The following is a 25,174-nucleotide window of genomic DNA, read 5'->3' on the forward strand; positions in this document are numbered from 1 at the left end:
TCTCATCCTCCCACACACTTAACCAGACAGATACTGGCTCTACATCCTCGTTCAAGATGAGAGGGATTTAGTAACTTTGCTGAACATGCAAATGGATGATACAAATGTATCAGTATGTGTAATATTACACGTGCATGGTGAGGGCAACTCAAACAGAAACAGCCAATATCGCAGGCTAATGAAACAGCAGGCAAATGTAAGATGCCTACTGCAGTCGCTTCCTCAACTACTGTTCTTCGACTTGCCTGTACTTGTGGGTTCTGCAATGACAACTGTTTACTGTGTGTTTAGTGCAATGATCGTTGAACTTGAGGTTTCCATCACCTCCTACCTATGTGGAAGTTTGATTACGAAACACATGCTATCCAGGTAAGTTATACTTTGAACTTATTCTTCTACTCTGGAATGACCTCAGAGTAATTTATTTGTGGCTCAGATTAATATTTTGGCTATAACTATTATTGTTTGGTTTGCAGACTGACAAATTTCAAGGATCACAACAGTGTGACCCATCACTCTTTTAGGTTATCTGTTAGCGAATACTGAGTGTAAAATACTGGCAACAATACGTAACAAACTAGTGACACAAAAATGGTTTCTAGAATAGATCAAAATAACTTTCAAGCTTCTCATACTAAGTTTTAGCTTAATGTGACTGTCATTTGCCAAGAGAAAGGTAGGCAATGCTATCAACCAGATGGTTCAAATCAGAATCTTCTTTCCCACAACCATCAGTGAATAGAACATACCATTAAATAACAACAATACTTTCAATATACTTACCAGTGATTACCTTTATGTATTCCCCATGACTGTAAAATTATAATCAGCCTTCATAAACTGGTTGTAAACAACAAAACATACATACCTTGTTGACAAAGTGAACCACACCATCATTGGACACATGATCACAACTGGTAATGGCAGCTCCTCCCATATGAATGCGACCCTCATAGTCTCGGCGGAGGGGAAGAGGCCCACCAAGTGATTCTGCTCGACTGGAGAAGGGCCACGTAGCTACACTTACTCCAGAGCAGCAAAGCACCTCTGAGGAATAATAAAGGAATTAACCACACATTGACTTCCATTCGTCCCAGAGACAGCCACTCAAAAATTGCCCAAAAAGTGTCTACATACCTGGTAAAATGTGCTTGCGTAGAACATGAGTTAGCAGCTCCTTGTCTGATGTGAGTGTGTCCATCTGTGGCTCTGGAATGCGAGCAAAAACCTCATCTGATGGTGCTAGGAGAGTAAATGGGCTGTTTTCTTTCAGTTCAGATATCAGGCCAGTTTCCTGTAATATGGGGATATACTTAAATTAGCTATCAATATACAAGAAATACACATTTCAGTTGCTATTATTATAAATCAAACAAAATGTTTCACTTAAAAAAAATACCAAATTTGTAAGCCAAAATAATTTTTTTTAATGTTTGCAGAGTACTAACACTACTCAAAATTTAAAATATGACTTGTTTAACATCTGCTTCTAACTCAAGAGCACATAAATGAGCCAGCAGTTATCAATAACAATAGAAATATTTATTTAGAGCTTAATTCAATAACGAACTCAAACAACAAAAGACAATATTCAACTTATGCTCATTATGATGTAGTTAAAAATCAGTAAGCCTCCATATCTATACAATAAATTCTTCAAAAGCCAAGAAAAATTTCGTCATGTGAAGTGCTAGCACCCTGACACCCTCTGTATGCCCTGACAGCATTCCATTCCTGCTCTGCACAGTTCAGTGTAGCTATATTTACAAGCCATTCAGATGAAGTCTTGTCCTTGCTCTCCAGTATTCAGCAATAGAAAGTATTCTTGGGTAGCAAGTATGTCATCCTTGTGCATGTAGTCAGTGTCCATTGCAGCACAAAGTCAAGCATATTCTTCCATTACCACTATGTGCAATACAGCTGCAAGGATAGCTAGTATTTACTATCACTGACCACGATAACCAGCCACCGTGTGACATGATGGCCACCTCCGTGGTTACCACAGCTAAAATATTCCAGTATGGATTTGGCAGTGTTTAACATGTATTGCAGCATCCTTACTCCAGGCATCACCCAGAATCATTTCTTTAAACTAAACTGTGATTCATTTGAGAACATTATTAAAGCAGACATAATGTCAGATTAAGATGAAGTCAATCCTTGCTGACAAACAAAAGCTAAACTAAATCAATACAGACCTGCACAAGAGGAAAATTCACTAAATTTCAAAGCAATAATTTTCCTGCAGAATTGTCAAAAAGCACAAAGAATTTGGTCCTGCAAAAATCCATCACTGGAATATGACACCATACTTGAAAAATGCTTGTTCAAAGATCCTACTTATCTCTTCAAATGGATGCAGGAAAAATAGATATAGGAATATGCCACAGTTAAACTGAAAACTAAATTGAAGACTTCTTAACAAGCAGTTCCCATTCACTCTCAATGGGAGAATACTGTCATAAGGGAAAGTAGTACCTGGCACATATAAAGGAAATGTGACAGGACTGTTACTTTTCACAATTAACTGTCATTTTCAGTTCTTCAAGACTTTTACATATCCATCTGTAGTGTAAATGAGAGGCCATGAGTATAAAAGTGTTCTGATATGATGGGACTTCATCAGTTGGCAAGCATTTAGTGCAAAAATTAGCACTCCAATGGAAGATGCTACAAGAAAGGTGTCATGCGGTGATGTGGAGAGCTTTATCCTAAAAAATCTTTAAAAAAATTCTAATAAAGCGAAGCACTAATTCCTCCAATACAAATCTCTGCTAATGACAACACAAAAAAATTACATAAAAATTGGATTTAAACAATGCTGGAGACGGAAAATAGATAATCTTCCTTTGAGAGATAGAACAGGAAGGGTAAAAATATGTATGATATGTTATATACACTGAATAACACACCATATGGGCATTTGCATATTACTAATTCTGATATAGACCGCCCCAGCTCTATACTACAGGTCCCATTTATAACATTCACTATGACTCTGCACAAGCTTTCAACAATATGCTCTACCTATGTCCAGTTGGGAAACAGTTTTGAAAAACAAAATGCGGATATCTGTTTTGGAAAAAATGTGGATATCTGAAGCATTATCAAGATATGAAGCAATTTGCATACAAGTAGCAGATATGACCCTGTCCACCAAATGTCATATCTTCTTAGCCTGCTAAATATCTTCTGCAACTTTAGGAAAGCCCATGCGCAGCAGTTAATGTGGGACAGCACCATTCTTTAGTGGTAAGATGATGTCTTTTGCCTTTTCTCTCACATGCACAATGGCGGTGACACTTTCTCTTATGTTAAGTCAACAGACAAGGCTTTGATAACACTCAGACCTCATATTTCAGCCATCCTGCACCAGAATTACTCACTACATCTGACAAAAGCATCGGGACAGACTACTTGCTTAGTGCCTGCTACACCTAACTTGATACAGATACATTGTTTCAACATAGTAAAAAAAAAGTGGAGACATCTTCATTTCCTAGCAACTGTTAAGTAATTTAGTTTAGGTTTCCAGTTCATACTCAGCTGGCACAACCAGCATAATGACACTGCTACAACAAATAAAAACATCTTCATATATTGTAAGTTATCACAAATTTAATATTTACTAAACATACCTGCAGTAGTCTCAAAAATGTGCTGAAATTTCCACTAGCTTCAAGCAGCTGTACTGCATCACCTGCAGGTGGTACCAGAAGACGGTCCACCTGGTGAATCAGTCCTCCACAAGCATGTTCATCAAGGTTTGTTATTCGTGCACATTGAACTGTGGCTCGCTTCCCCAGCAATGTGAAATGTGGCATCTGAAATATGTTTTGTTATCAGACAACATTGATTTCTAAACTGATTTTTTAGTAGAGTCATGTGAGCATAAGTTTCTTCTTCCGTTATCATCAGTATTGTTTTATGTTAAATAAAAATGTAAGCTGTGAGCCAAACTAACAGTGAACTTTCATCAGTGAAAGCTTAAAACTTTATCAATGACTTTTCACTCCTTCACTCTTCTTATGTAATTGATGCATTAAAATACATAGTTGTCAGTCCACCCCCCATCCCTCTCCCCCCTCCTTTCTGTGCCTCTTCTTTCTGCTTAATTTGCTACACCTTAAATGTCTTTTGATTTAATAAGAAATACATCCATTCTCCCAACATTCATCCAGTCAGTAGGAAAGGGATTAACATTTCTTCTTACACAAAGTATTCTGTGTACCATTCTATCAATAGTCAGCACATTTTAATGTCCATGAAAGGCACATGTTCTATTTTGCATGGTAGTGACAGTTCTCTCATACAGTTCTTTGTAATAACTCAGACATGAGATAAATCCATGTATTCCTATTTTATCAACTGAAATACAAATAATGTTGAATTTATCTATAACAAAGGAACTATGCTCTAACTATGATATAGCAGAAACTTAATTATACACGGAAAAAGGTGTCTAGATTTGTGTGTATTGTAAAAGCTTGAATGTCACTTCCGTCTTTTGAATTCCTTCAGTAAATGTTCCATTGTCACTGCTGTTAGGAAAATGAAACTTAGAAGCAATGCCACATTGACAGTGAAGCATTCCATTGACAGTGAGATCACTGGAGGCAAAAAATTAGGACAGCTGCAGAAGCATGGAGAAAGGAATTGGATACCGGGTGTGAACATGTAACCTCCAATCAGTAAAAGGTGCAGTGTCAGTCTTGTAGATATGTCATATTACTATTATTATTTTCTTTTAGTTCTCAGAGTCAGTGTAATCTATTCTTTAATGAGATGCTTACACTGGGATTTAAAGATACAAGAGTATGAATTTGTTTCGGGATCATCTTAAAAATGAACAACCTGACTGGTGATCATAATCAAATGAAATCATTTCTTGTTTACCCAATAAACTTTAATTTTATTGTTATCTTCAATTTCCATCAATAGTGAGATCATCAGTGGGAGAGTGGTAGCTCTCTTGAAGGACAGTGGAAGAAATAAGAATACAATGTTCGAGAAAGATTGATGTGGTATAGGCATATGTCAAAGCTAAATAAGAGTGAGGAAACACTACCTCTCAGTCTCAATGCCATTTTTATGACTAAATATTTTTGGAGCATGTTCTCGATTTTAATATTTGTTGGACACCAGCTAGGATTATGGTTCACAAAATAATACCACCTTGAATGCTTTGGAATTATCAATCTCTTCTGGCCTGACAACTTTAATCTGGAAAACTATACTATGCCTTTATGTCCTTTCAGTGCCCAATCTAATATTCATACAGCTGGTTATCAAGCTCAGCCTGCATTGTAGACTGAAGAGTTTTATTACAAAATCTCTCAAGCCAAGGGCCAGAATGAGGTATCTGCATTATCAGTAGCATCTTTTCTACCATCTTTGCATAGCAAAAGAGCACATTCTTCATTTCTTTTGAAATTTCTTCTATCACGCAACAGTATTTACAACAGTTTCATCAAATTTTTGACAGTGGCCATCTTTTCCAGGAGCCTTACATTATTTATTTTCCAGTTACAGCTCCGATTCCCATCTATCAGGTGGTCATTTGTTGTATAACATTTAAAAGAGTTCAAAAATTACTTCTTGACACATTCACATTTAAATTTTTGAAATTACCAGTTTCAACCATATAAAATGGGCAGTCTTAATCTTGTTGAGGACAATGATCTGTCACACACTGTGAGTGACAATGTGTGATCTATAACAAGGCTAAGACCTGTGCACTGTTCCTGACCTAAAGGCGACCATTTTACATGGTTCGAAGCTGTCACAAAATTTTTTAAACTCTTTCTGGGGAAAAAATTAATAAATATAGCATCAAAAGTGCCTTCACATCATTATAAAGTCATATTTACAAAATTAATGGTTTCAATCTGCTTATGTAAAACTCAATATTTACACATCTAAAAACAAAGATGATGTGACTTACCAAACGAAAGTGCTGGCAGGTCGATAGACACACAAATAAACACAAACATACACACAAAATTCAAGCTTTCGCAACCAACGGTTGCTTCCCTTCCCTCTTTCCTGATGAAGCAACCGTTGGTTGCAAAAGCTTGAATTTTGTGTGTATGTTTGTGTGTCTATCGACCTGCCAGCGCTTTCGTTTGGTAAGTCACATCATCTTTGTTTTTAGATATATTTTTCCCACGTGGAATGTTTCCCTCTATTATATTCAATATTTACAAAGAAATATTTCTCAACTAGTAAGAATGATTGTCAGAAATACTAATGAATATTGTCATTGGATAGATAAAAAAAATCTACTTGCCATGCAGCATCAGGAAAACACACACATAAAAGATATTACATATGCAAGCTTTCAGAGCCATTGGCTCCTTCTTCTGGCAGAAGGGTATACGAAAAGGAATGGCAAGCCTTTTCCAAATCTTACCGGTCCTTATCCTTCACCCCCGTTCCTTCCCCTTCAACCTTTCTGCCAGAAGAAGAAGCCACTGGCTCCAAAAGCTAGTATACATAATACCTTTTGAGTGAGTTTCTCTAGCCACTACTTGGTGAGTTGATTATTTTTGTCGATATAATCAGTTCAGAACTGCTCATCTTGCTTAATCAAAGATTTTCTGTAAGTTATAGCATTAAATCACCTATACACCGTTCATCATAAGAATAAACATGATATAAGCAAACACACATGTGTGGATTGGTCAGCAACCGTAACACCTTTACACTAGTAATGTTACTCTTAAATATAGATCCTACTTATGAATTGGCTGTGTGGTTTTTAGTTTTAAAAAATCATGAACAGTCACAGTCTCTGCAAACGCTAGTTGTGCTCTGAGTGTGACGCTGTTAACGTCTACTGTGAAAAAAAAGTTGATGCTGCTTCCTGCCCCTGATGAAACATGTGTAGAACACCATGAAAATGGTGAGAAGTTTTTCTTAATATTTTCACAAGATTACAGAGGAAATCAGGTTTGAAGTTTTTCAAGAAACATTATTTACAAAGTTTAAGTCAATTTTGTAAACATGAAGCATGGCTTAATCAGTAGCATTGGAGAATGGTGAAACAAAATGAAATGTCGTGTGGCTAGGGACTCCAGTTGGGTAGGCCAGTCACTTGGTGCAAGTCTTTTGAGTTGACGCCACTTCTACGACTTGTGTGTTGATAGGGATGAGATGATGATGATTAGGACAACATGACATCCAGTCCCTGAGTGGCGAAAATCTCCGACCCAGCCGGGAATCGAACCCATGCCCCCTCGGCATGACCATCCGTCGCACTAATTACTCAGCTATGGGGGCGGACGAAAACGGTAATCAGTATTCTGTGAATCACTGGATCAGATCTCACTGTGGCCCTTTATATTTAAATGTGTAGGTATTTGAACTGAATGAAATGAAATTGAAGAAAAAATTTCATCAAATATATGCTAATCAATATATACTGAACATCATCTTTTATGAAAAATTCGCATATTCTGGTTTTGAATTACACCTCACACTTAAAATTCCAATTTTCATTGCAAATGTAAATTCTTAATAATCGACATTTTATAAAAGATTGTTGGTAAAGATTGTTTAAATTAAGAAAACATTGCAAATTAATATTTTGGGGCAAAATAAAAATCAAATACTCTTTATTTGCACTATGTCCACTGTTTTATACCACATATGTTGTCTCACTTAAGAAGAACATGGAGAACAGTAATTTTTATGGCATCAATTACTCTATTCAAATGCTGCATTTTTACATTTTCTACCATACCACTGCAATCAGAACCAAATAGAATTGATCTGGAGCCAGTTTAAGGAATTTATTGTGAGGAATAACTAGGCATTTAAGATGCCAGGCATAGTGGAACTAATGCACGAACCTCTGTCAGATGCCACTGCCAAAGAATGGCATGATGCACAACACCACGTCATAAAAGAACAGGAGAAAATGTGGTGCTTGCATGGCTTCGTGGGTTTTATTGGTAACCACCTCATTATCAACATAACAGATGACAGTTCCATTGCTGTATTCCTCAGAACTGCATATGAAAGGAATTCCATATTGTAAGTAATACCTTCAGTGGCTTCAATATTTAACTATACAATAAAATCCCTGCAACATTATTTTACAACACTCATAGCTCACACAGAAAAATTATCTTGTGTTTCAAATACGAATTTTCATCACTCTTGCTTTTAATTACAATACCATGTTCGCTAGGAACGAGAGCACGTTATGTTTTCTGTGTGGGCTCCCAAGAAGCATATTGCTGGAGTTTTGACACATTCTGTTTAAAATTAAATAACATCTGAAGCTATATTGTTTCTCTGCTCATTTCTTTTACATATTAATTGCAGCTGTTCACATCACAGCAGGTTAGTTAAATGAGGAGGTAAAGCTGTTGTCCCATATTCTCTCAGAGTCAATGTGTGCATAATACACACCATAAAATGTACTTTACTATACTTGAGACAGTTTGGTTTCTGCTCCACTTGAAATGAAATCTACCAAACATAGAAGAGTACATATTGTAATGTTTACATCAGGTTTGTTTTTATGATGAACACAGTATAAAAAATGATGAAACCACTGATGGTGCTGTGACGATAATTACTCAAGAATGTTCTTGAAGTGATCTAGGAAAAACCTACAGTAGGATAATCAGATGAAGTCCCAAATCTTCCATCCATCTAGTTCTTAACCACTGTCCCACCAGATTCAATATGCTCATTTCAGTTGGTCAGTATTTAGAAAATAGTAAATTAATTCTTCTTGTATAATGGCTGACTAAACACAGAAAAATACAATAAAGAACCGTCCCCCAAAGTCAAGGTAAAAATTGAACAACAAAGGAACCCCATATCATGACAGCAGTTTGATAACTGATGTAAATACCTTAACCCATTTATTGATAAATGAACACCCACTGACTGCAGCAATATCCTGCTCATGCATATTCTAGTATACAGCTTTCATAAAATAAAGGCAAAAAATATGCAAGCTAATTTTGCAGAAAGCACAATATTAATATGAGTACTCACAGTAGCATATAGGTTTATCCTGAGGCTATGGCCTTCCAAACCAGATGCAATTTCTTTATTGTTTGTGATATCACATGAATGCACCTCAGGCTTTGCTGTATGGAAGAGGAGCAAGTTACGCAGATCCTCAGGACTTTTCCTTGCTAATTCAATTGCAGCAACTGCTTCAGGACGCCGCAGGGCATCATCACTTGGGGCAAATACAGTCACATTGTCTGCTGAATCGATTACACCAGCCAGACTAGCTTCCTTCAGCAGGCCAGCAAACTGTGTTAGGTTCTGTCGTTCCAAAACAGTTGTAACTGGCAGTCCTGAACACAGACACAAAATGATAAAAGTTGCTGAACTCACCAGAAATAGTACTTCATTCCACACTATCCTACTCACTCTCACTCAAAAACTTAATTCACAATAAATCCCTTATATCCCTGGGAAATAAAGTTATACAGGGATCCACAAAGTGTTTTCTACCTTTATAACCCCACTGCCATTTTATCAGATTTATTTGAACAACTCTTCATTTACAGTTGTTCAACACACATAAATTGTAAACTTTGTTTGTATTAGTCACAAGTAATAGTCACTATACAAAGTAACTAAATTTATGAATTTACAGTGTCTTAGAATCAGTATACTGTTACTCAATAGGGAGCATATACTAGCATCTATATATAATGTAAGATTTATTTACAATTTCTTGTCATACCTGAGTCAGGAAGAAGAATTTCTTCAATAACATGTATAATTCCATTTGTACCCATTATATCACGAGCTACAACTTGAGTTCCAGAACCCACAAACAGCTTTCCATCTTCAGAACGTTCTAGCATCAAAGGAGTTCCAACAGAAGTGTGTGTTGCTACTCGCTGTGTTACAGCACACGAACACAGTGTGTGTGTCAGCAAATGGTGACCCAAGACATCTAAAAAAAGTCATTAGATTTCTCAGTCAATAGTCTGACATTTTCATTTGAATCAATATTCATATCAAGAAGAAGACAGTGCTTTTCCAGAAAATGATCCCCTAATATAATCAGTACTTGACAAACATCAAAGAAAATGTATCAATAAGGGAAAGGAGAAGGTTCTCTTAGTATAATGGAATGTATAAACGTATAGGTAATGTTACTGGTTCTGTAAGTAATACACTGTTCTGCAACAGGATAATAGCTTTAAATTCTTGTATTTAGACCCACAGAACTGTTCCAATTGAAATAACGATGAACACAGTTACTTACTCTTCAGGCAGGTATTGGATGCTGAGGAAAGCAGCCTGTCACGAATGGCAGGATCCATATTGTCAAAAGCTACATCAATAGGTGCAAACAGTGTCAGATGACCAGGTTCATTCAAAAGCTGCATTTGACCTGTACGCTCCAAGACTGTGGAGAAGAGAAGAGAAAATAAATACACATTGTAATGAACAGTGTACCCAAAAGTCTGCACAGAAGTATTTTCATTACCCAATGGTAAAGCAATTTAACAAAAATAAATGCAATTAATACAAATAATAAAACTCTTTATTCTTCAATATCTGTGGAAACTACGAGGTGCATTCAAGTTCTAAGGCCTCCGATTTTTTTTCTCTGGACTGGAAAGAGATAGAAACATGCGCATTGTTTTAAAATGAGGCCGCGTTCATTGTCAATACGTCCCAGAGATGGCAGCACCGTACAGCAGATGGAATTTTACCACCAGCGGCGAGAATGAGAACTGTTTTAAATACTTAAAATGGCGACGTTTTCTTTACTTGAACAGCGTACAATCATTCATTTTCTGAATTTGCGTGTTGTGAAACTAATTGAAATTCATCGACAGTTGAAGGAGACATGTGGTGATGGAGTTACGGATGTGTCGAAAGTGCATTCGTGGGAGCGACAGTTTAATGAAGGCAGAACATCGTGTGGCAACAAACCGAAACAACCTCGGACTCGCACAAGCCGGTCTGACAACATGATTGAGAAAGTGGAGATAATTGTTTTGGGAGATCGCCGAATGACTGTTGAACAGATCGCCTCCAGAGTTGGCATTTCTGTGGGTTCTGTGCACACAATCCTGCATGACGACCTGAAAATGCGAAATGTGTCATCCAGGTGGGCGCCACGAATGCTGACGGACGACCACATGGCTGCCCGTATGGCATGTTGCCAAGCAATGTTGACGTGCAATGACAGCATGAATGGGACTTTCTTTTCGTCGGTTGTGACAATGGATGAGATGTGGATGCCATTTTTCAATCCAGAAACAAAGCGCCAGTCAGCTCAATGTAAGCACACAGATTCACCGCCACCAAAAAAATTTCGGGTAATCGCCAGTGCTGAAAAAATGATGGTGTCCATGTTCTGTGACAGCGAGGGCGTAATCCTTACCCATTGCATTCCAAAGGGCACTATGGTAACAGGTGCATCCTACGAAAATGTTTTGAACAACAAATTCCTTCCTGCACTGCAACAAAAATGTCCGGGAAGGGCTGCGTGTGTGCTGTTTCACCAAGACAACGCACCCGCACAACGAGCTAACGTTACGCAACAGTTTCTTCGTGATAACAACTTTGAAGTGATTCCTCATGCTCCCTACTCACCTGACCTGGCTCCTAGTGACTTTTGGCTTTTTCCAACAATGAAAGACACTCTCCGTGGCCGCACATTCACCAGCCGTGCTGCTATTGCCTCAGTGATTTTCCAGTGGTCAAAACAGACTCCTAAAGAAGCCTTTGCCGCTGCCATGGAATCATGGCGTCAGCGTTGTGAAAAATGTGTACGTCTGCAGGGTGATTACGTCGAGAAGTAATGCCAGTTTCATCGATTTCGGGTGAGTAGTTAATTAGAAAAAAAATCAGAGGCCTTAGAACTTGAAAGCACCTCGTAGGTAAAGAGCCAGTAGCAGGATACATCAATGAGGAATTCTGGAGGAGTTCTGGACAAGAGAACGTAGAAGTTCTCAGACTTAAAAGAACAGTAACCGTGCACAATATAGATATTGTAGTGGTGTCAGGGAATTGAGACAAACCTGTGGACCTATGGACACTATCAGAGGCCCTCATTAGGAAAACTTCTGGTTTTACTCACCTACATCAAAGTCACTTGTCCAGTAAATTTCCCAGTTATAACTAAACCCACAGTGGACAGTAGTTTTGCGACAGACTCTCTTCACAGTTCTGGATTTACAGTTTGTAAAACAGCAAAGGACTAAAATGCAACTTGCACAAGTGTTCTTACAGCCAACAAATAGGGATGTAATTGATTTTCAGCCACTCGGCCAATGGACTTAGACGCATGAGATATCATGTCATGACCACCACATGCAATAAAACGATGTCTGACAAGGCATGCCTAACACCCAATGTGGTTTTCTGGCAACTTATAAGACTCTCTATATCAGCTTCATGGCTGTCCCTTGAATATTTTGTGTCTGCTGCTGATGCATGTAATCACTGATGCTTCTCCCTTCCAGCTGGGCATCCCTGTGTGGGCCCCCCAAGCTCAGATGCCCCTGAGTTTTATCTGTGGGACAACCACCAGCCACTGTGAGCCCATGACATATCCCATGGCCTTCCCTCTGCCCACAGATTTCTGTGGCACCAGCAACATAAACTTTGCTTCCACCATCCTCGTAATAAGTGGCTGCCAGTTTCCCCATCCCTGCTGGACCCTCTAGTTCTGGAATGACTCATGAAGCTCCTACTGAGTGTCATCCTGCCCTGGCTTTTTGCAGAGACACCCACGAACATCGACCCACTATCTTTCCCGGTGGCAGCTCCTCTGGACCGTACACTATCTACATTGTTCTCTCCCTGCGGTCAATGCTCGGAGAGTGGGGTGACACCACCTGATGTTCCACGGAAACTGAGAAACTGAAGTTACTTTACTATCAACCACTGTGGCACCTGTACTCTGATGCTCATGCATGCCCTCCGATGGGATCGTGCCAGACTTTAGCAAATAAAGTGGCGCACGGCAGCTCTGACACTCTTTGCTGTGTGTATGCTGCAAGTAGTGGACTGCACACCCTTAGTGCTATCGTATTGGCTATGGTGCTATTGTGGTGGACTCCATTTGTAATACAGGCTGTTTGTTTTAATATGAGACAGTTAAATATGTTGAAAACAATGTACTGTATAAAAAAATGTTCTACAAGACAAGTTAATACCAGTAAAGGGGACATCTGTCTGTGCTACAACTGGCCACCTCCTAACCACTCCTCATGCTTGGACAGAGTCAACTTCATATTTTCAAATGGCAAACCCTTATTTTATTGCATATTGGAATTATATGCCAAAAAATACATTACTCAAATCATTGTTTTCCATTCATGGTAGACAGCACTGTAAACAACAAATATCAAGTGTGGCTGTTTTGCAACTAAGAACTGACACATTTGATTTGACTCTACATTTTGTTTATGTTGTAAATTTAAATCTTTGTGTTCTGGTGGTTTATATCAATGTTTGAAAAATTAGTTGAGTGTTGCAAATGTGACATTTCTGGCAAATAAGCTACTTGTATAGCAACTTAGACTGCTGTTCCCTATGGGATTCATTATGATGAGCCCCAATCGATGGAATGCTTCATTTTGGTGGACATTGTTAAATCCCACAATCAAGGTGATCGATTTCGGTACATTTCCATCCAACAGCCAAACTCCTGCGCTCACTGCTACACGACTACTGGCACAATACAACCCATAACCACTGCAATAAGGTAAAATGTCCATGAAGTGATAGTAACAGGTGCACCTGCCATGGGTACTCACCAAAATGAAGCACCCCAGCAGTGAGAGGCATAGGAACTGACCGAAATCAAGCATCCCGATGATGAGAGGTAAGGGGACTCACTGATATCAAGCACACCGATGGGAACAAACTGTTACATCCATGTCATTCCTGAATAATGCTACACAGTTTCTAACCAGACATCAAAACAGCTACCCATATTGTACTGCACAACCAAACAGCAACACTAAACTAAATGTCAAACATAAATATCAACCGCGTGAACACAAAGGTTTACATTTACACCATAAATGAAATATAGAATCAAATGCATCAGTTCTTATATGCAAAAAATGGCACACTTGATATTTGTTGATTACAGTGTCTTCTACCATGAATGGAAAACGGCTGTTTCAGTAAACTGTATGTATTCTTTGGAGTAGAATTCAAATATGCAATAAGAATGGGGTGATCCGTTTGAAAATACAAGGTAGATCCCACCTACACAGGACAGATAGTTAGGAGGTGGTCAGTTGTAGCATGGTACACGCCAGGTGTTACCTGCTTCACCCACTGTTCCTGCTGTCGAGACATCTTCGCGGGTACCAGGCGTTGTTGGGCCAACCTCTCCCCAAGGGGAGTGGCGGGTTCAGCAGCGTTTACGGCGCACGAGGCGGAGGGTCAATGTGGAGGCTGGCCGTGTGGCGTCGCCCGCTCTGCCTGTGAGTGGACATGTGGCCGCTCCTTCGGCAAGGTCCGAGCAGACACACGGGGGGAGGAGTTTATTAGTTATAGGGAGCTCCAACATTAGGCGGGTGATGGAGCCCCTTAGGGAAATAGCGGAAAGGTCTGGGAAGAAGGCCAGTGTTCACTCTGTCTGCTTGCCGGGGGGTCTCATCCGAGATGTGGAGGAGGCCCTGCCGGCGGCGATAGAGAGCACTGGGTGCACCCGACTGCAATTTGTTGCTCATGTCAGCACCAATGACTCCTGCCGTCTGGGTTCAGAGGTCGCCCTCAGTTCGTACAGGCGGTTGGCGGAATTGGTGAAGGCAGAAAGCCTCGCTCGCGGGGTGGAATCAGAGCTAACTATTTGTAGTATCGTTCCCAGAATCGATCGCGGTCCTCTGGTTTGGAGCCGAGTGGAAGGCCTAAACCAGAGGCTCAGACGATTCTGCGGAGATCCGGGGTGCAAATTTCTCGACCTCCGCTATCGGGTGGAGAAATGTAGGGTCCCCCTGAATAGGTCAGGCGTGCACTACACGCCGGAAGCGGCTACAAGGGTAGTGGAGTACGTGTGGAGTGCACATGTGGGTTTTTTAGGTTAGACAATTCCCTCCCTAGGCCCGACAAGACGCCTCCTGAGACGCGGCAAGGTAGGAGTAGGCAAAATGCAACAGGGAATAACAATATTAATGTGCTAATAGTAAACTGCAGGAGCGTCTATAGAAAGGACCCAGAACTGCTCTCAATAAACGGTCACAATGCCCATATAGTACTAGCGACAGAAAGTTGGCTGAAACCAGACGTAAACAGTAATGAAATTCTAAACTCAGATTGGAATGTATACTGCAGAGACAGGCTGGACAGTGAAGGGGGAGACGTATTTATAGCGATAAGAAGTGCAATAGTATCGAAGGAAATTGCCGGAGATCCGAAATGTGAAATAATTTGGGTGAAAGTCACGGTTAAAGCAGGCCCAGACATGGTAATTGGATGTCTCTATAGGCACCCTGGCTCAGCAGCTGTTGTGGTTGAGAACCTGAAGGATAATTTGGATAATATTTCGAGTAGATTTCCCCACCATGCTATAGTTCTGGGTGGAGATTTTAATTTGCCGGATATAGACTGGGAGACTCAAACGTTCATAACGGATGGCAGGGACAAAGAACCCAGTGAAATTTTTTTAAGTGCTTTATCTGAAAACTACCTTGAGCAGTTAAACAGAGAACCGACTCGTGGCGAGAACATATTAGACCTTCTGGTGACAAACAGACCCGAACTATTTGAAACAGTTAACGCAGAACAGGGAATCAGGGATCATAAAGCAGTTACTGCATCGATGATTTCAGCAATAAATAGAAATATTAAAAAAGATAGGAAGATTTTTCTGTTTAGCAAAAGTGACAAAAAGCAGACATCAGAGTACCAGACGGCTCAAGACAAAAGTTTTGTCTCAAGTACAGATAGTGTTGAGGATCAGTGGACAAAGTTCAAAACCATCGTACAATGTGTGTTAGATGAGTATGCGCCAAGCAAGACCATAAGAGATGGAAAGGAGCCAGCGTGGTACAACAACCGAGTTAGAAAATTGCAGCGGAAGCAAAGGGAACTTCACAGCAAACATAAACAAAGCCAAAGCCTTGCAGACAAACAAAAATCACGCGAAGCGAATTGTAGTGAGAGGAGGGCTATGCGAGAGGCGATCAATGATTTCGAAAGTAAAGTTCAATGTACTGACTTGGCAGAAAATCCTAAGAAATTTTGGTCTTATGTCAAAGCGGTAGGTGGATCAAAACAAAATGTCCAGACACTCTGTGACCAAAATGGTACTGAAACAGAGGATGACAGACTAAAGGCCGAAATACTAAATGTCTTTTTCCAAAGCTGTTTCACAGAGGAAGACTGCACTTTAGTTCCTTCTCTAGATTGTCGCACAGATGACAAAATGGTAGATATCGAAATAGACAACAGAGGGATAGAGAAACAATTAAAATCGCTCGAAAGAGGAAAGGCCGCTGGACCTGATGGGATACCAGTTCAATTTTACACAGAGTACGCAAAGGAACTTGCCCCCCTTCTTGCAGCGGTGTACCGTAGGTCTCTAGAGGAGCGTAGCATTCCAAAAGATTGGAAAAGGGCACAGGTCATCCCTGTTTTCAAGAAGGGACGTCGAACAGATGTGCAGAACTATAGACCTACGTCTCTAACGTTGATCAGTTGTAGAATTTTGGAACACGTATTATGTTCGAGTATAATGACTTTTCTGGAGACTAGAAATCTACTGTGTAGGAATCAGCATGGGTTTTGAAAAAGCCGGTCGTCTGAAACCCAGCTTGCGCTATTCGTCCAAGAGACTCATAGAGCCATAGACATGGGTTCACAGGTAGATGCCGTGTTTCTGGACTTCCGCAAGGCATTCGATACAGTTCCCCACAGTCGTTTAATGAACAAAGTAAGAGCACGTGGACTATCAGACCAATTGTGTGATTGGATTGAAGAGTTCCTAGATAACAGAATGCAGCATGTCATTCTCAATGGAGAGAAGTCTTCTGAAGTAAGAGTGATTTCAGGTGCACCGCAGGGGAGTGTCATAGGACCATTGCTATTCACAATATACATAAATGACCTTGTGGATGACATCGGAAGTTCACTGACGCTTTTTGCAGATGATGCTGTGGTGTATCGAGAGGTTGTAACAATGGAAAATTGTACTGAAATGCAGGAGGATCTGCAGCGAATAGACACATTGTGCAGGGAATGGCAATTGAATCTCAATGTACACAAGTGTAATGTGCTGCGAATACATAGAAAGGTAGTTCCCTTATCATTTCGCTACAAAATAGCAGGCCAGCAACTGGAAGCAGTTAATTCCATAAATTATCTGGGAGTACGCATTAGGAGTGATTTAAAATGGAATGATCATATAAAGTTGATCGTCGGTAAAGCAGATGCCAGACTGAGATTCATTGGAAGAATCCTAAGAAAACGCAATCCAAAAACAAAGGAAGTAGGTTACAGTACGCTTGTTCGCCCACTGCTTGAATACTGCTCAGCAGTGTGGGATCCGTACCAGATAGGGTTGACAGAAGAGATAGAGAAGATCCAATGGAGAGCACCGCGCTTCGTTACAGGATCATTTAGTAATCGCGAAAGCATTACTGAGATGATAGATAAACTCCAGTGGAAGACTCTGCAGGAAAGACACTCAGTAGCTCGGTATGGGCTTTTGTTAAAGTTTCGAGAACATACCTTCACTGAAGAGTCAAGCAGTATATTGCTCCCTCCTACGTATATCTCGCGAAGAGACCATGAGGATAAAATCAGAGAGATTAGAGCCCACACAGAAGCATACCGACAATCCTCCTTTCCACAAACAATACGAGACTGGAATAGAAGGGAGAACCGATAGAGGTACTCAGGGTACCTTCCGCCACACACTGTCAGGTGGCTTGTGGAGTATGGATGTAGATGTAGATATAGATGTAGATATACACTCCTGGAAATTGAAATAAGAACACCGTGAATTCATTGTCCCAGGAAGGGGAAACTTTATTGACACATTCCTGGGGTCAGATACGTCACATGATCACACTGACAGAACCACAGGCACATAGACACAGACAACAGAGCATGCACAATGTCGGCACTAGTACAGTGTATATCCACCTTTCGCAGCAATGCAGGCTGCTATTCTCCCATGGAGACGATCGTAGAGATGCTGGATGTAGTCCTGTGGAACGGCTTGCCATGCCATTTCCACCTGGCGCCTCAGTTGGACCAGCGTTCGTGCTGGACGTGCAGACCGTGTGAGACGACGCTTCATCCAGTCCCAAACATGCTCAATGGGGGACAGATCCGGAGATCTTGCTGGCCAGGGTAGTTGACTTACACCTTCTAGAGCGCATTGGGTGACACGGGATACATGCAGACGTGCATTGTCCTGTTGGAACAGCAATTTCCCTTGCCGGTCTAGGAATGGTAGAACGATGGGTTCGATGACGGTTTGGATGTACCGTGCACTATTCAGTGTCCCCTCGACGATCACCAGTGGTGTACGGCCAGTGTAGGAGATCGCTCCCCACACCATGATGCCGGGTGTTGGCCCTGTGTGCCTCGGTCGTATGCAGTCCTGATTGTGGCGCTCACCTGCACGGCGCCAAACACGCATATGACCATCATTGGCACCAAGGCAGAAGCGACTCTCATCGCTGAAGACGACACGTCTCCATTCGTCCCTCCATTCACGCCTGTCGCGACACCACTGGAGGCGGGCTGCACGATGTTGGGGCGTGAGCGGAAGACGGCCTAACGGTGTGCGGGACCGTAGCCCAGCTTCATGGAGACGGTTGCGAATAGTCCTCGCCGATACCCCAGGAGCAACAGTGTCCCTAATTTGCTGGGAAGTGGCGGTGCGGTCCCCTACGGCACTGCGTACGATCCTACGGTCTTGGCGTGCATCCGTGCGTCGCTGCGGTCTGGTCCCAGGTCGACGGGCACGTGCACCTTCCGCCGACCACTGGCGACAACATCGATGTACTGTGGAGACCTCACGCCCCACGTGTTGAGCAATTCGGCGGTACGTCCACCCGGCCTCCCGCATGCCCACTATACGCCCTCGCTCAAAGCCCGTCAACTGCACATACGGTTCACGTCCACGCTGTCGCGGCATGCTACCAGTGTTAAAGACTGCGATGGAGCTCCGTATGCCACGGCAAACTGGCTGACACTGACGGCGGCGGTGCACAAATGCTGCGCAGCTAGCGCCATTCGACGGCCAACACCGCGGTTCCTGGTGTGTCCGCTGTGCCGTGCGTGTGATCATTGCTTGTACAGCCCTCTCGCAGTGTCCGGAGCAAGTATGGTGGGTCTGACACACCGGTGTCAATGTGTTCTTTTTTCCATTTCCAGGAGTGTAGATGTAGAAGTCCCCTTTACTATTTTAACTTTTCACCTAGACCATTTTTTTCATATAATGTATTGTTTTGGAGATATTTAGTTGTCTCTAGTTTATACAGGCACCCTGTACACAGAACTTTGATATGACTTGGACTGGACTCTGCTTGGAATGCAGACTAAAATAGCCTGCACTGTTTCCCAATAGCACCTTGTATGCTTATCACTCATAATAAACTAGTACTGGGTGTGGGTCACCTTTTACAAAAAGGTACAGTCACCAGTAGTAGGGGTATCTTACTCCCACAATATATCTGTGCAAATAATGAGTTATGTATATACTAAATGTGATTGGGGTTGTTCCAGACATTCCTGACTTATGCTTGTATGTTGCATCTTTTCACCCCAAACCCACAGCCATAGGAATGCCAAGGGTGTCTTACTATAACAGTAAATTTTTCCAGATGGCAAGTGAAATGGATGACAGTTTTGGTAGAAATTCCTTCATGCTTTATAGAAATATGCTGGTATGTCTCTGACTTCACATTCCAAACCACCCACCCCTCTTCCCCCTCCCACACCAACTCTGGGAGTTGTATGTCATCATGACTGTCAATATCAAATATTTAAATATTTTTACATGTCATATCTTCTCAGCCTCACTCCCACCACAAGGAGTGGTTGCGGTAAATTAACCGTACATTATCTTTAGACAAATAATGAGGCACGTATATACAGAATCTGATTTAAATTTCTCCAGCTGCTCAGAGTTGAGCTTCTGTATCACTCCTTTTCACTACCACCCCTACAGATGGGGTAGGTAGTTCTTACCCCAACAGAAACCTTTGCAGGCAAGAGGGCAACAACTCGCCAATGTTTCAACTTAATCAGATGATTTGTATGGGAATGCGTGGAAGACAAACAAACAAATATTCATTTTTTATATATAGTATAACATTAATTTCTTGATGTTATATCTATTCTGAGTTCTTTGTAGATCAGCCTCCTCCTTGGAAAGAACAGTGGTTGCACAAATGTTTCTGTTAGTGATGTCACTTTGAGTGAACACAAGCAGTCTGTCAACTACAGCACTTCACGTGAAGGACTTTCAATAGTACAACCATAAAGAATTAATACAATATAGTTAATCATTTCTGTATGCTGATCTTTACAACATTTGTAAATTTTAGGGACATCATTGTATTTCACAGTAGCTGCAATTTATTTTATTTATCTTATGGTAAGATAAATAAATCACAGCTACATCTACATCCACACTCTGCAAATCACTGTCAAGTGCATGGTAAGGGTACTTCACACTGAACCAGTTATTAGGATTTCTTTCTGTTCCATTAATGTAGTGTGCATGGGAAATGGTTGCTTAAAAACCTATGTGCATGTTTTAATTAGTCTAATCTTGCCTTAGTGATTCCTGTGGGAATGATATTACAAATGTTTTATTCCACCTTTAAGCATATTTACATGCAATTAGTGTTGTTAGTGTTAACACAATAATAATAATAATAATAATATAAACTTGGACAAATGTCTAATTACAATATAACAATCGAAGATGGTTACATAGAGGCTTCCAGTATATGTATACACTCATCACTTAAAGCTAGTTATTGAAACTTTGTAAGCAAGCTTTCACAGGATAGTATCCATCTACCTTCAACTGTCCTCGGCATCTCCATGACATTCTCCTATGGCTCAAACAAACCTATGACTATTCATTTAATATTCCTTGTTAGTTTTATTTGGTATATGCCCCACACGAACTAAATTCTAGGATTGGTTGCACTAGTAGGCTAAATGCATTTCTCCGATTTCAGTTGTGACTCATTGATACTGTAGTCAAAGGATGCAGATTTTTCATTTTGAGAAGTGCACAATTTTAAATTTCAGAACAACTTAAGCAAGATGGCATTCGCGGCACCACTTAAAAATCATATCAAAATTCGACTGAATATTTGTATGGCTTTTTTTCAGACAGCACTTAATTTGCAGATAACCACATCATTTGTGAAAATTTTGAGGTTACTGTTAATATTAACAGTAAGGTCATTAATATGCAACATAGCCAGCAAGAGTCGAGCAGACTTCCTGGGCCACACCAGAAGTTACTTTGTCTGCCATCAACTTGACATCCAAGATAACATGTTGTGTCCTCCCTACCAAGGAAATCCGGTAAGGATCCCCTATTACAAAACAATACTCTAGCAGATGACAGATAAGCACAGTGCAGGCGGTCCCTTTAGTAGACCTGTTGCATTTTCTAAGTAATCTGCCAATAAATCACATTCTTTGGTTTGCCTTCTCCGCCCCCCCCCCCCCCCCCCCCCACACACACACACACACACACACACACACACAACATTATCTATGAAATAATTCCAATTTGAGTTGTTTGTAATTGTAATTCCTAGGCATTTAGTTCAATTGACAGCCTTTAGATTTGTGAGATTTCTCATGTAACGGAAATTTAACAAGCTTCTTTCATGGGATTATAGTTTTTGCATATACTCTGTACAAAATAACACAGATGATTACCTTTAGTATCTGAAAGAAATCCCTTTAAGTGATATGGATACTCACATTCTCTGAGTCGAGTAAACTGGGCATCTTCTGTAATGAGTTGTCCAATAGTACGAGTGACAGGTCGGATGACACGGTCAATGATATGCACAATGCCATTCTCAGCATAATTGTTGATGGATGTGACTCGAGCGCAGTTGATAGTCAGAAGTCGTTCACCAGGTGCAGCGTACATGTTGAATCGCAGTGTTGAATTATTGTTGTCGCTGTAGAGCACCTGTGATATATTTTTAAAATTTGTATTGTAATATTTAAGTGATACATTTCGTATCATTTGTCATTTTCTTGTCTTTAAAACAATATTTTTATCAAAAGGAAAATTCACTCAAGGAAAAAAAAATATAACAGAGAACTGCTGGTCAGTTATTTTCAGGAGGCAAAATATTGATGCTGTCAAGAGGTACATACAAAAATACAGAACACTATTCTACCATTCTAAACTATTAGTCTCTCCTTGGGGATGTGAGAGGGATAGGTTGGGGATGGTTAAAATGGAAGAGAAAGTCATTCGGACCCCAGTATGCAAATGATTAACTTCATCCTTAAAAAATAAAAATAAAAAAAAAACACAAAAAAAATAAAGTTGTTATATTAACTTAAGTATGTTGTTAAATTAACCCAATTATGTCATGTATTGGAAAATTCGACTCGTTCCACATCATTACGAAATATCGTATTCATGATCCATGGAACTAGTATTAATCTAATCTAATCTAATCTAATCTAAGAGAGGTAGATCCCTCTCATCCTGAGGTCTGAGTGACATGCTCTTCTTTTCTAACCTTCCTTGGCCCATCCCTCTCTCTTTATCTCAAGGACAGAACTAATGGTTCCAAAAAGGTAAGAGAGTATAGGGTATTTTTCCACATTTCTATCAGCAGTATCAATTTTTCATTTCTTGCATATTATAGTTCATACTATAAGACCAAGACTATTATTATAAGAGCAGATCAATAACTAATTATAGTATATAGACTTAACAGAAGAGCCAAGTATACTATATACTACAAGCTTTTTTTCTGTTTCAATGGCTCTGTGTGTGCAGTATTTATTCTAATCTTATCTTCATGATCCCTATGTGAATGACAGACAGGGCATTGTAGATTATTTCTAGACTAATTGTTTAAAGCAGGTTCTTGAAACTTTGTTAACAGACTTTCTTGGGATAGTTTACGTCTATCTTTAAGAGTCTCCCAGTTCAGTTCCTTCAGTATCTCTGTGACACTCTCCCATGGATTAAACAAACCTGTGACCATTTGTGCTGCCCTTCTCTGTATACATTCAATATCCCGTGATAGTCCTATGTGGTATGGGTCTCCACATGCTTGAGCAATATTATAGAACCGGTCGCACAAGTGATTTGTAAGCAATCTGCTTTGTAGATAGACTGCACTTCCTCAGTATTCTACCAATAAACCAAAGTCTACCATCTGCTTTACCCCTGACTGAATCTATGTGATCAGTCCATTTCATATCTCTACGAAGTGTTACACCCAGATATTTGAATGAGTTGGCAGCTTCCAATAGTGACTCACTGAAATTACAGTCATAGGATACTATGTTTCTTCATTTGGGAAGTGCAAAATTTTACATTCATGGACATTTAAAGCAAGTTGCCAATCTCTGCACCACTTTTAAATCTTATCAAGATCTGACTGAATATTTATGCAACTTCTTTCAGATAGTATATCATTATATATAACTGCATCATCTGTAAAAAGTCTGATTTTACTATTAATATTGTCTGTAAAGTCATTAACATAAAACATGAACAGCAAGGGTCCCAATATTCTTCCCTGGGGCACACCCAAAGTTACTTCTACATCTGACAATGACTCTCCATCCAAGACAATATGCTGTGTCCTCCCCACCAAAAAGTCCTCAATCCAGTCACAAATTTCACTTGATACGCCATAAGACTGTAATTTTGACAATAAGTGTAGGTGTGATACTGAATCAAATGGCTTTTAGAAATAAAGAAATACAGCATTGGCCTTGATCCAAAGCTTTTAGTGTGCCATGTGAGGAAAGTGCAAATTGAGTTTCACATGATCAATGTTTTTGAAATCCATGCTGGTTGGCATTGAGGTGGTCATTCAGTTCAAGATACCTCATTATCTTTGAGCTCAGAATATATTCTAAGGTTCTACAACAAATTGATGTCAAGGATATTGGATGGTAGTTTTGTGGCTCACTTCTACTACCCGTTTTGTAGACAAGAACTGGGCACAGTTCTTTGTTCAAGATATCTATAATAGATTATAGTTAGAAGAGGATCTAATTCAGTGGCAAATTCAGTATAGAATCTGACAGGGATTCCATCAGGCCCTGGAGCTTTGATCAATTTTTAAGATTTCAGCTTTTTCTCAACACCACTAACACTTATACTTATTTCATTCATCTTTTTTGCGGTACGAGGACTAAACTGGGGCAATTTTCCTGGGTCTTCCTTTGTATAGGAACATTTGAAAATGAAGAGTTAAGCATTTCTGCTTTTGCTTTGCTACCCTCAATTTCAGCTCCTGTCTCATTCATCTTGTTCATTAGGGACTGGACACTAACTTTGATGCTACTAGCAGCCTTTACATATGGGTTCTATGAAAGATCAGTTGACAATATTCTGCTACAGTAGTCACTGATGGCATCATGCATTACTCTCTTGACAGCTAAGTGCATCTCATTCACCATCTCTCTCTATAGCCCCATGCTATGTTTTACACCTATTATGCAGTAATCTCGGTTTCTTTATAAGTTTCTTTACAGTGACTGTATACGGTGGAGGTTCCCTCCCATTATAAACTGTTCTACTGGGTACATATCTATCCAGTGCATGGCCAACTATTCTTTTAAACTTGATGCAGAGTTCCTATACATGCCCCTTCCCTATGCTGAAAGTTTAGAGTTCCTCGCTGAGATATAATACTACTGATTTCTTATCTAGTTTACCAAACATATATATCTTTCTGCTTGTTTTAGTTGTCCTTTGTACTTTGCTAAACATTGTTGTCACAACCACAACATGGTCACTGATCCAAGTTTCGATATGAATATCCTCAAAGAGATTAGGTCTACTTTTTTTGCCGTTAGATCCAAAATATTTCCATCATGAATGGGGTTCCTTAACTACCTGTACTAGGTAGTCTCCAGAGAAGGCATTTGATAAAGTTTCACAGGATGTCTCATCATGTCTACCACTAACAAAACTGCAATTTTCCCAATTGATTGTTGGATGTTTAAA

At 40.1% G+C, this 25,174-nt stretch overlaps 1 protein-coding gene across 1 annotated transcript in view; it reads right to left on the reverse strand.

Moving 5' to 3' along the window:
- The window catches only part of LOC124802757 (transforming growth factor-beta-induced protein ig-h3-like), a 126,810-nt gene that overhangs the window by 8,591 nt on the left and 93,045 nt on the right, over positions 1 to 25,174 (reverse strand). The window contains exons 8-14 of the mRNA XM_047263748.1: positions 21,937 to 22,153; positions 10,253 to 10,396; positions 9,722 to 9,937; positions 9,016 to 9,326; positions 3,639 to 3,824; positions 1,138 to 1,294; positions 869 to 1,047 (exon numbers count right to left, since the gene is read on the reverse strand). Of these exons, the coding sequence (XP_047119704.1) occupies positions 869 to 1,047; positions 1,138 to 1,294; positions 3,639 to 3,824; positions 9,016 to 9,326; positions 9,722 to 9,937; positions 10,253 to 10,396; positions 21,937 to 22,153 (1,410 nt within the window). The remainder of the gene's footprint in view (positions 1 to 868; positions 1,048 to 1,137; positions 1,295 to 3,638; positions 3,825 to 9,015; positions 9,327 to 9,721; positions 9,938 to 10,252; positions 10,397 to 21,936; positions 22,154 to 25,174) is intronic.

The sequence above is a fragment of the Schistocerca piceifrons genome, chromosome 6 (genome assembly GCF_021461385.2).
Source record: "Schistocerca piceifrons isolate TAMUIC-IGC-003096 chromosome 6, iqSchPice1.1, whole genome shotgun sequence".
NCBI classification, from domain to species: domain Eukaryota; kingdom Metazoa; phylum Arthropoda; class Insecta; order Orthoptera; family Acrididae; genus Schistocerca; species Schistocerca piceifrons.